This window comes from Thunnus thynnus, chromosome 20, assembly GCF_963924715.1.
Source record: "Thunnus thynnus chromosome 20, fThuThy2.1, whole genome shotgun sequence".
NCBI lineage: Eukaryota > Metazoa > Chordata > Actinopteri > Scombriformes > Scombridae > Thunnus > Thunnus thynnus.
Window position 1 is genome coordinate 16660100 of NC_089536.1, and position 12030 is coordinate 16672129.

Consider the following 12030-nt stretch of genomic DNA (forward strand, 5'->3'; position numbering starts at 1 on the left):
TTCCCAAAACTGGTAAAACTGTAGGAAATTATGTGACATAGACTGTCTGTGTGTGAGAGAGAGTTTAAGTATTGCGGTGTTTGTGTTTTTCAGTGTGTGATGTTAATGAACTCTGTTCCTTTATTCAAATGATTGTAGCAGCGGTAGTCTTGGTCCAAAAAGCAGTTACCTCAAGGAGGTGAAGGAGCTGATGATAGTGTAGACTATAGTGTCTGTTATGTGCCACTCTTATAACTTCTGTTACCAACCTCTGCTGTAATAAACGTTTTCCCTACCATTCAAAAAGTTTAGGTAAGTTTGTCCTTTACATGTTTTTCCATGTGTTTACCAGAGAACAGCCAGCACAACAGTTCCTGTTCAATCTCCACTGAGGCCGTTGATTGGACAGTGTGTCAAAAGCAAGTGGCAACTACCACAGCATGAGGCTGAAGCCAATGCAGAAGTGCCTTAAAGTGCAGTGCCCACTGACTGTCGCTATATGCTGGCTCCAAAAGATCCCTCCAACTGACTCACATTCAAAAATTGTGCTGGCATGAAATGAACAAATCCAAAGAGCCGATTCTTTTGTGGGATTGATACATGTCGGGTCTGTACTGGTACGTGCCAACGAGATGTAGCCATATACTCACTCTAAAGTCCGAAACTAACAAAAACCCTTGCGTTCTCCCACATAATCTGCTTTATATGTCACCAGACCAACTGCCAACAATAAAATGGAAGTATTACAACCTTAAACTGTATTAAAAGCTTACTTCAGTACTATGTGACAACGTTTAACTTGCTTTGAAGGAAAATTCTGGTTTATTTCAACCTGATGTATTTCCCATAAATGTGGCTATTGTGGCTCTATGTGTCATGCTAATTTTGCTCTCTTCAGCAGCTGCTGATACTGATACCAGCTCTCGTACAGACTCGCTGCCCTTGACACATCCGGTACATGCTGATCTACTGCCCGTATGCCGAAGAATACTGAAGAGACCGCTTGCATTCGGTTGCTCGCCAGATTTGTTCATGTCCCAGAGTAAAACAGTGTTTGTTAGCCTGTTAGTCTGTAGACAGTGGACTCAGTGCTTGTTAGCCAAAATTCAATTCCTCTAATAAGTGTGCTGGTGGTCATTTAGAAAATTATTGCTCCATTAATAAGATTTGATGACTTGAAGTCGGCTTTGATGTCTGCCATTTGGGCATTGATTGAAAGTTGTGATTGACAGTTCACTCACCTGCTGCTCTCTCCAATTCCTGGACTCGCAGGTGGACTGTTGTGGCAATATTTTAGTAAGTTTAATGTTGAAAAGATGGTACCGACCATAAGCAGCAACTCTGGGCTTCAAACTGGCTCCAATGCAAACCAATGGGTGACATCACATCTCACTATGTCCATCTTTATATACAGTCCATGGTCAAAAGCCTACAGTCATCATGGTGGTCATCAGTTAACAGTATGGGTAAATAATTATTAATGAAATATTGTAATCATCACAAAGTATCTTTCTTTGGGTATGATTTTGCATAGCTGTTTAAAATAATCTCTGTTGAATTCGTGTATGGTGGTCTTTTATCTCTCTCAAGGGTAGGCGGTTTGTCATTGGGAATGACATCCCAAGCTCACGTGTAGGATGGAGCATCTCTTTGAAAGCACAGACACATACACACCACACCACGCCACACACTCCCTAATGTCGTCAGAGAGTGATGGGGCACCATCCTGCCGACAGAAAAAAGTTGTCTGTTCCATCTCAGGCAAATAACAATAAGCCCGGGGCTGGATTCCAATGGGCTTTCTCTTTGAAATGGGATACCGCCACACGCATTACAAATATATCTCTTGTTTTATCTTCCGGGCCAGGCCCATGGAAAAATTATTCCAAATACCTGCCGCGCTTTATCTGGAACCCTGGAATAGGTTAGGCCCAGCCGGGAACACGAGGATGTCTAAAATAAGGCCTCTATTACGGGATGGAGTGGAGATGGATGGGACGGAGCGGGAAGGGACGGGGATCGGGGGTATTTTAGGTGTATCGGCCCTGTGAAAAAGGGCTTGTTGCGGGGGCTTGGAGCTGCTTTAAAGTCTACAATGTAGGCCGCTGTCAGCTGTTGTACAAACTGCATGTGTTGGGGGTGGGTTTGTGTGTGTGTGCGTATGCATGCTCGTGTGGGCTCACACGTCCATAGCGGAGCAGGAGTATAAATAACATTTTTCCTACAGATGTTCTCACCTTGACAAATCTGTTCTTGGCCTGTGTGATACTTCTTGGCATATGGCATGATGGCCCAACCTGACTCAACCTCTCCCTGCCCCTGTTCAAACCATTGCTTTTTAAGAACAACATTTACATTTTAGGTATTTAGCTGATGATGTTTTCCAGAGTGCCAGATAATAAGTGAGCATTTCTCCAGGACTTGAACAAGACACATAGCTAGAGACAGTTATGTTTACTGCTGCAGGGATTCAGACTGTCTCAAAAATATGATATAACCTACTTTAACTATTTATTACTGTTATATTTAGAATGGAAACTTGACTATTTAAGAAATGGTATTAAAGCAAAATGAGCATGGAAGCTTCTAGTGGGGAGGTTGTGATGTAACTGTATTCATTTCAGAGATTCTTGGATTCAGAGTTGAATCAGCTGAAGCAAAGCAAGATGTGAAACAATAGGGAGATACAGAAAGGGAGAGATGGTGGGAGGTGATGGGAGTGAAAAGTTAGGCAATAAGGAGATGAGGGAAAGGCCACCAGCAAGGAGAGGAGCACAAAAACCAAGAGCAGAGGAGAAAAAAGGAAAAGTTCTTAAAGGAAAACTTAGTTATTTTTCAACCTGGACCCTTTTTTCCCATCATTTTGTGTTTAAGTGATTAATGGGGACAACAATGTACGTCCACTAAAAGTGCTTGTTTTTGCCACTGAGAGACTCAGATTGTTATTATAAATGTCTGACAACATTATGGAAAGGACCATACAGATGAATAAAACATTTTTCTTTACCGTTTGCTTGATCCGGTCTGTTTTTTACTGTGTCTAACCAAGTCTCGCTCAAGGAGAAGTCTTGTTCTGAAATTTCGTTGAGATGAATTGAGTTGTGGTTGTTGTTGTTGTCAAAATCAGCTAAATATTCGGTCATGACAGAGTTGGAGAGAGCGCCAGGAGGGGTTTGTTGTGATAGAGTACAGAAAGCATGGCTTAGTGTTAAGATTGTCAAAGTCATGGCTTAATGGCTTTTTATGATCTTTTCCATAATGTTGTCAGACACTTAAAATAACACTCTGTTTAATTCAATTCAGTTCAATTCAAAAAACTTTATTTATCCCCGAGGGGCATTTCATGAGACAGGCATAGTAAAAGGGACATATACACAAAACATGATAGACAAACAGTGACCACGTAGCAGAGATAAAAATAATGTAAGTCTTAAGTGGAGGGGGAGCTGTGGCAGACCAAAAAGTGTAGGGATTAGTCTCATGCGAGAGAGGAAGAGGGGGCCGGGAGCAGACTGGAGTTTAATAGGCGAACATCCTCATATATGAATGTTGCCTTCCTCCGGTTAGTCCTAGCTGCAGGGCAGCCCAGACGCCTGCCAGAGGGCAGCCATTCAAAGGCCCTGTGTAGGACATGGGTAGGGTCCTGTAAGATGGAGTGGACTTAGCCTGTCAGTGGCAAAGACAAGCACTTTTAGTAGACGTGCATTGACAGGGCACTGTTGCCCAAAAGGATTACATTGTAGCCAGTTTCACAGCTACCAGCTGAAGGGCTCTTGCTCAATACTGGACCAATTTCAAAAATCATTGTCCCCATTAGTCACTTAAAAAGAAGAAGTTTCCCTTTAAGATGTTACGCAGGCAGGCAACAGAAGGAGAGAAAACTGTTGAAAGTGCGTCCTTGAGGACTTCATTTATCTCTCTGCCTCTGTTTGGTGAGACCCGTCACGGAGTCTGTCACTATCGCCTGTAGAGTCCTGCTGACATTTCCTTCAGCGGTTGAGTGTGTGTGAACACCACTGAGCAGACTCACCCTAGAAACACAGTCATCCACATAGTTCCCATGGCAGAATGGAGAGGGCAGCATAGTCGTCATACCAATGATGCCAAGACACCAAGATGCTGATCTTTTTGAAACGCATAAGAGAGAGATGATGTCACAAAGCAGCACTGGCAAATCAGCTACCAGGACAGTGCAGGATGACTCATATGGCAACCATTACTGAGAGCTGACAACGCCAACATGGTGCCCATCTGGCAGATCAGTGTAATTTATCACTATGCCATAGATCAGTGGCAATCAGCCAGGTGTGTAAGCTCAACTCCAAGAGGGTTAAAGGTCATTTTTGGGGGTGGTAGTATTGATGCAGTTGAAATGTTTTTGCTTTTATGAATATTCCTTGGATTATTCCTTGGTCATGTTTTTTATTTTCCTGATTTTTCTGATGATCCTATGAAATCTGAAATTCTTAGATTGGCTTTCACCATTCTACATATGCAGCCTGTGACAAAGGGTTCATGAGTGACCATTCCTTGTTTTAAGGGGTCACAATCCAAAAAACTTGACAGGCACTGCCGTACATGCCGTTACTTCAACACTAGGCATTACATGTGTTTCAACAATTGATATATAGTACAATGTGAGTCATGTAAGACCCTGATGCTTTGGCACTTACAACAGTATTGCCACATTCAGCCTTATGAATTTCAGGTGCTGTTCTCCAGAGCCAGAATAGAAACATGTTTGCCTGTAAAGTAAAAACTGCTTTCCTTAGATCTTATTATGTTTCCCAACTTTGTGTATGAATGGATTAAAATTCAAATCCAGACTAAAATTGATTTTAATCACAAGTTAAAATGTTAAATTGAATTCAACTAGTCAATGTTTGTTTTGTAGAATAATCTGGCAAGCTATAAACTATTAAGAAAAGAAGAAGGCTCTGTACGCTCATTACATCACATTTTTCAGTCACCACACCTTCATGGGGGGAATAAGGTCACAATGAAAGATATAAAATATCATAAAAAAGCAGAATATCAAGTTATAACCAACCATTCTGAAGTGTGTAGAGGTGTGTGTGGTTATACTGTAGCAGCCTGGTGTCGTTTTCAGGTGATTTAATGAAGGTAAACACAGTGAATGACCATACGTAATGGCACTGCTCTCTGGCACTTCTCAGAGGCTGCGGATTTATCAACATATCAGTCCTGCTGCCTTCAGATGCTGCAGGGATTTAATGAACTGAAGGAAGCTTCTTATACAGTATAATCATTTATAGATCAATGCAGACTGATTTACTGACTTTACTGCTTTAACCACATTAAATGTTATTTTCTGTGCCAATTTTGACTGAACGTCCCACCTCTCTGTGCCTCTCCTCCCAACTGTCACCATGCGCTCTGTGCTTGTCACCAAAATACCACACAGACGCGCAAAGTGAGTTTCAAGGTCACGAAAATACCAACTTGTCGATGTGCTGCTTGCACTGGTCATTGCGCCTCCACGAAAATACGGCCCATACTGTCTTATGTCTCCACCTGCAGCCATTACTCTAGGTAAACATGCGGTGTAAGGGGACTCGCATTATTCATTTGGTAGTATTCCGATTGGCTGGAGGTGAAGGTGGGAGCTACACTTCCAGCCAATCAAAGTAGGTGGTCATTAATGATCCAAGTTTTGTGTAAATAGCTTCCGAAACAGCCCGAGAGGAATCTGGGCTGTAAGGAAAGATGGATTTAGAGAAATCTAAACAACTTTTGGTGAATAAAAGTCAAAGATATGTTTAAAAATAGACTCAGTGTTTATACAAATGAGTCCTGATCTTAAAGAAATCTAAGTGTGCAGAACCCTCTATGTTCTTGGTTGATTTATGGTTCTCTCCGCAAAGTGCAAGAAGTGGTCAAGCCACACAGAGTTCATATATTTTATAAAAAGTTATATTCTACTCCTTTCTCTCACCTACAATATTCCTCCTCTCTCTTATCCACCCATTTCTCCTCTAGGGCTGACTCTGCCAAGATGACGCAGCCCATGAGGGGGGACCAGGCCCACCAGCCGGCCCCAGCCCGCAAGTCGGCCAGCCTGTCCTCACCAAGCGCGGCTCGCCGCCTGTACCGCAACTTGTCTGGAAAGTTCCGTGTGGGCACCAACCCCCCTGCCCTGGAGGACAATGTGGTGTCAGGACGGGGAGGAGAGAAGGAGAGGCTGCGCAAAACCACCATAGTAAGTTGGAGAGAGAGAGTAGGAAAAAATAATAAGCCCAGGAACATTGTAGTCTAAAAATAGTCTGGGAAACATATCGACTTGGATAGTCAAAGATCTTCATGTAGTAACATCAAACACCAGCCCATCTTTACTATTGTGGAGCTAGACTGAAAGTATATAGAGAGAAACATTGTGGGAGTGTGTAGGGGGAGAGAGTTGCACATTATTGCAATGCTCAACATTCACTGATACAAGTTGAAACAACTAAAGCTTTCTCATTGAGTAGATTTCTGTTTTAACTGCCTGTAAACTCTCTTTGTGTCACAGTTCCAGAGTAGTGAAACTTTGTTTGAGGCTGTGGAGCACCAGGACTTGGACTGGGTACAGCTGCTTCTCTCTCAGTACAGTCTGGAGGAGCTGGACCTAAACACCCCAAACAGTGAGGGCCTCCTGCCCCTCGATATCGCCATCATGACCAACAATGTGCCCATGGCTAAGCTGCTGCTGCGAGCCGGTGCCAAGGAGAGCCCCCACTGTGAGTAAAGGAACACAACGTACCTTTAGTACCTACCCACTCATTTAAATGAAAACTACAGTTCCCAGAGCACATTGGACAACGCATAAAGTAGATGCTATGATTTAACAAGACAAGAAGAATGCAATGTTTACACACCTGCTGTTAACATGCATCTGATTTGACAATCAAGCTGAGAGTAGATACACTTACACAAATACGGTAGTAATATGCTCACAGCACTGGGAATTACAGGTTTCTTTTCCCATACTGACTTTACTACACAGCATAAACACCCACTTGCTGGAATTTGTTTCCTTTTCTGTGACTGATTATCACAGTGGAATCATTCACCAAACCCGAAACATATTTTAAAGGGAGTTCAGGAAAAGTTGCCAAAAGCTACTAAGCCTATACTGTACATGTCCTTTCAATGGGATAAAAGTTATCAATACATGAACTAGAGAGTCTTACCTCATAAAATTAGCTCTTCATCTTTTTTTTCTGCAGAAAACATCCAGAAATTCTTCTGGGGTCACCACAGTGTTTCTACTAATGGCACCCTCATGTATTCAGTCCTCAGTTTCCTTGTAAATTTTGACAGCTTTACTTTTGTTAGTAGAACTTTGGCTTGCTTGCAGGTGAGTCACACCATAGCAAATGCTACCTTGGCTCGCAGCAGGAAGCTAGTTGATTTGCCTGAACCTTAACCCAATCAAATATTGTATGATATGTGGAAAAAGACAAAGTCTGTTGACCTCTGCCAATCACAACAAGCTGATGATGTGAGTGAGGCCCAGAACCACATCTGCCACTTACTGACAGATCTCTAATAGTTTTTGTCTTTGCAGATTTCACTCCTTAGCATAGCTCAGAACTGATACCAGATACTGATTTGTTTGGGCTTCCATAGTCACTGTGTGGGAACCAACAACTCTCGTTGTGGAAGCCAGAGCTGCTGTCACGACAACATCAGCTGCCACCAAAACAACCGCAGGTGTTTCCCAAAGCAATGGCTCACACATAACTCAAAACACAATCTCCTATCGTGTGCATTAGTGATATATTCATCCACACACTACTGACAAAACACACAACTCTTTCTGTTTTCTGCTGGCAGTGAAAACATATTAAATGTGATGAAGGGGTGGTAATTATGATGCAATATTAGTCATCTTCGTAAGCACTTTTCACTGTCTGTGATCTACTGAGCCTCCGCTCCCTTCTTCTGTTAATGATTAGAACTCGCCAGTAAGGCTCCTAGGCTGTTTGTTTGTACTTGTGCGCACACACACGCACACACTTTTCCAGAGCTGAGCCAGACGTCTTATAAAGGTATCATTAAATTGAAAACACTTGAATGGAAAGTGGTGTTTACTGAAGTTTGCTCTTTGATTGTGCTCTCTCTCCAGAACCCAAATAACTCACGAGAGAGTGTAAGCCATGTGAGTGTGTATGTGCAAAAGAGAAAGGCAGAGAACAACAGCACATGAGGAAAGTAAAGGCTCGCCTTCTATTTTTATAAGCATGTACTAATCAAACTCCATCTGAGGAGGATTGACATCAAAGACGTTCTTGAGCTTTGAAAGGAATTGATTCTGATGCTTATTGATATTGCCATGCTTGACTTCACAGTGTGTGGTTACCAGAGGGATAAGGGCAGACAACGACAATCAAACAAGTTCTCTAAATCTTCACATTCCCATTATAAATCCCTCAGTGGCTCTCAATAGGACAAAGCTACTTTAATGTGCTTTGGAGGATCCCAGCCTTGAAGTGAAATAAGGACAAATCAGGCACACGTACGCACTGGTGACAGCATCTGGACCAGTTTCTAGGCCTAGAAGTGCTGGAAACGTAAATCAAAATGGACCTTCAACAGCTATTCCGATCAATCCAAGAGTCCAAATCAGCATTTAGAAATGATCCTCAGCAGTAATCCTAGCATAAGCCCTAACCTCAAACCCTTGCATTACCTCTTTTAAAAGTGACAAACAGCCTTAAAATCTTCACACAAGTAACCGAAGAGAACAACAAAGCTGACACTCAGAGGAGACACTTGTATTCAAAGAGAAGCTCACAGGCACTCGAGGAGACACAGAGAGAGCCGCAGAATTAAACACCCAGATGGACATTTTGACACGGAGCTTTAAACTTACTGTCAACAGTGGAATCTAACGCTCAACAGTGGAATCTACAATGAACAAACACAGACCACACAGACTAAACACAGACTCACACCAGTCCCAAACACTCCACAAATGACCAGCCACCAAAGAAGTACAGTATGCTACTGTCCTTTGTGACCTCAACAGCTTTACATTACCTGTTATGTACTTTTATTTAGAGTGATCCGTACATGCTGGCAATCGCAGAGTTTTGAATCTTTAATCTTTGGGTTATGCCCCCACTAGCTGCTATCGCTAAGCACAAGCCTATGATTTAAATATATTTCATTGGGTGTTACATCTAATCTACTATAGTGATGTGTTTTTTGTTTAAGTAAACATCATTGTTCACATTGTTTTAGTAACACCCTACCCCCTTTGAGAGAAAAAAAATTCCTCTGATGGAGGCTGTGTGAGGCTGTGGTGTAAGATATAAATAGATCAGTTATACAAATTTTTCCACAAGTTTTGCAGAAAAATACTTTTACAATGGCAGTGTAAAATTATGCCTATGTACGTTCCCACCATTTTGTGTTCCCTTAGAACCGCATATGAAGAATACTCCTCCCTCATTTACCCCTCTCACTTTCATAGCCCCATTTTCTGTGTCATTTTCTAGGTGATGTCATCCCTAAAGAGGGACTGCTCAGTTAAATGAAGTTTATTGAGGAATCTGCCACAGCATCTTGGCAAACAAAGACATTAAAGAGAGCGGCCTGCAAAACCAATTCACAGTATCACAGGCAATAGGTTTCTTACGATATCGGTGTAGCCACGTGCCTTGTTGAAACACTAGTAAACAAAGTAAAACCAGCATGCTGATTGACTTCGCTAATCAATATAGGTATGTAGTCTATTTAAAAGCTCTAATCTAAAAAAATGTTATGTTTGCACGGGAGAATTATTCTTGAATTAAGAATGATCACCATTGTTGGTTTACATTAATATTTCACATTTAAACTTGGCTGAAAAAACTGCTTTTTTCAGTTTATATTTCAGCATTTTTCAACTTCAAGCTGTATTTACCAACCGTGTTTTTTATGTTTGAATATTCAAGCATTTTTCTGGATGTCCAGGTCATTTTAACATGGCCCTAAGGGTAAGGAAAGTCGTTCTTGTAATACAGTATTCATGCACTGACTTTTTCTCTCCTGTTTGTTTTTTAGTTGTGAGTCTGGAGGGCCGAGCAGTGCATTTGGCCACCTTGGTGCAGGAGGCTGAGCAACGGGTGTCGGAGCTTCAGGCCCAGGTTCGTAGCGAGGGTCCCGGAGAGCGTGAGGGATCGGACAGGGAGCGGCAGCTGAAAGCCTGGGAGTGGAGGCTCCGGCTTTTCCGACGAATGCAGACAGGCTTTGAGCATGCAAGTAAGGCCTCAGTACGACTTTGATGGTTGTTACAGAGATTTTTCACGTGCTGAACAGTTGCTGCTCAGATCATTCCAGCAGTCCAGCAGTCGTCTTTGGTTTTCATTTGTGCACCCTTTTTCTCTGCTGGCATTCTGTCTGGGCCGAGTTAATGGCTTCCACACTAGGATGCCTAGCACACGACTCTGTGTGTGTGTGTGTGTGTGTGTGTGTGTGTGTGTGTGTGTGTGTGTGTGTGTGTGTGTGAGCAAACATAACACGCTTGTATTCCTGCTTTATTTTTTTATAGGCATTTCATGACACACTTAGTGGCAGGGTAGACAGCCACCCCCCAAAAACAGACACACTCACACGCACACACTCCTCCTTTCCACCCAAACCAATATGCCCTTTGATGCAAAAAAAAAAAAAAAAGGTCTTTTCCCACTGTCTAATTCCACATACTCATGTAAATCATACACCACATGTCAAAATGATGTTAATGGAGTTATATTGACAATTACAATCAATGACATCCTTGCTTCTTCTCAGTGGTGATTTAGTTGACATTAATTTGCGAAGATCTCGGAATACAGATGTAATATTGCTGACTGTACATTGCTTCAATTTAACAAGCATCCACTACATGACACCACTTCAACTTTTTTTTCCTAAAACTGAGCAATGCATCGTGCAACAGACCACAAAGTCTAAATGATGTCATGACAGTAAGCTGCCAGTCATATGTGCTCGCTCAATTATAATGGTCGTAAAATACAGGATAGGATCTTAGTCTGCTTTTGTTCACCTGACCGTCTCTCTGCTTTCCACCTGTCTTTTTTTGATTTGCTTACTGTTTGTCTGTGTCTGTCTGTCTACTTAGATCCTCCAGATACTCCTAGTGTAGTTCGCCTGTCTGTCAGCAGCAGCACCAGTCTGAGGGTTGACTTCCAGGAACCTCTCTGCGTCAACTCTGCTGTGGTTACCAAATACAAAGGTCAGCCCCATCATGCCCACTACTGCATGCTCAGTAGAATTTTGTAATACTCAGTATTACAATATTCTGGTACTAAATGACATTGCAAAGTGTTTGAAAAATAACTTTGCATGAGTAAAAACTTTTAAAGCAATAAAAAATCTTTAATTTTGAACTGGTCAGCACCAACTTTCCCAATCTTTTTTTTTTTTGAGTTTTGTAAGTGTGTGTTTGTATTTGCAGTGAGCTGGAGTTGTGCTCCTTCCTTCAGTCCTTTGCTGGGTGAGATGGTGGTGGAGGACACCACGATGCTACAGTGCAACATCTCTGGACTCACGTCTGTAAGTTCTGCTAGACTTTTTGTCACCATCATATTATTGACAGTCTGAACTGTTGAATCATTAATTTTGCATGAACAATCAATCAGTATAAATCAAGAAGAATCCAACCCAGAATCTGAAACAATGGAACTAAATCTCTTATGTATGACGCTGTCAAGAGAACACCACGAACTGTTTTGCTGACAATAAATTTGAGGCTTCGAGGGATCACACCATTTTCACAAACATAGTCAAGCAGTCCTTTGTCCTCTGTTCCCAAATTAGTCTCTAAAAGCTAACAAAAAAAGATACAATCATGCTTTATATGGGAGTTTATGGGTGACAAAGGAACAAAAAGAACCGCTAAGCTCTAGCTTCTCCAGCTGCTGGGGCTGACCGATAAAAAATTTAGAAGCTATTCTCCCACATGAAGACCCCTGATATTATTTACACATGAGCTTGAGGCGACATTTGAAGGCATTTCCCAAGTGACTCTTCTTTATTACATACATCAAACTCCACATACAA

The 12030-nt window shown here is 42.0% G+C and overlaps 1 protein-coding gene across 4 annotated transcripts in view; it reads left to right on the forward strand.

The window, feature by feature from the left end:
- Nucleotides 1-12030, forward strand: part of ankfn1b (ankyrin repeat and fibronectin type III domain containing 1b) — a 143857-nt gene that overhangs the window by 116367 nt on the left and 15460 nt on the right. For all 4 annotated transcript variants that reach the window (XM_067576626.1, XM_067576627.1, XM_067576625.1 and 1 more), the window contains 5 exons: nucleotides 5980-6199; nucleotides 6509-6716; nucleotides 10030-10227; nucleotides 11090-11203; nucleotides 11426-11523. In XM_067576626.1, the coding sequence (XP_067432727.1) occupies nucleotides 5980-6199; nucleotides 6509-6716; nucleotides 10030-10227; nucleotides 11090-11203; nucleotides 11426-11523 (838 nt within the window). The remainder of the gene's footprint in view (nucleotides 1-5979; nucleotides 6200-6508; nucleotides 6717-10029; nucleotides 10228-11089; nucleotides 11204-11425; nucleotides 11524-12030) is intronic.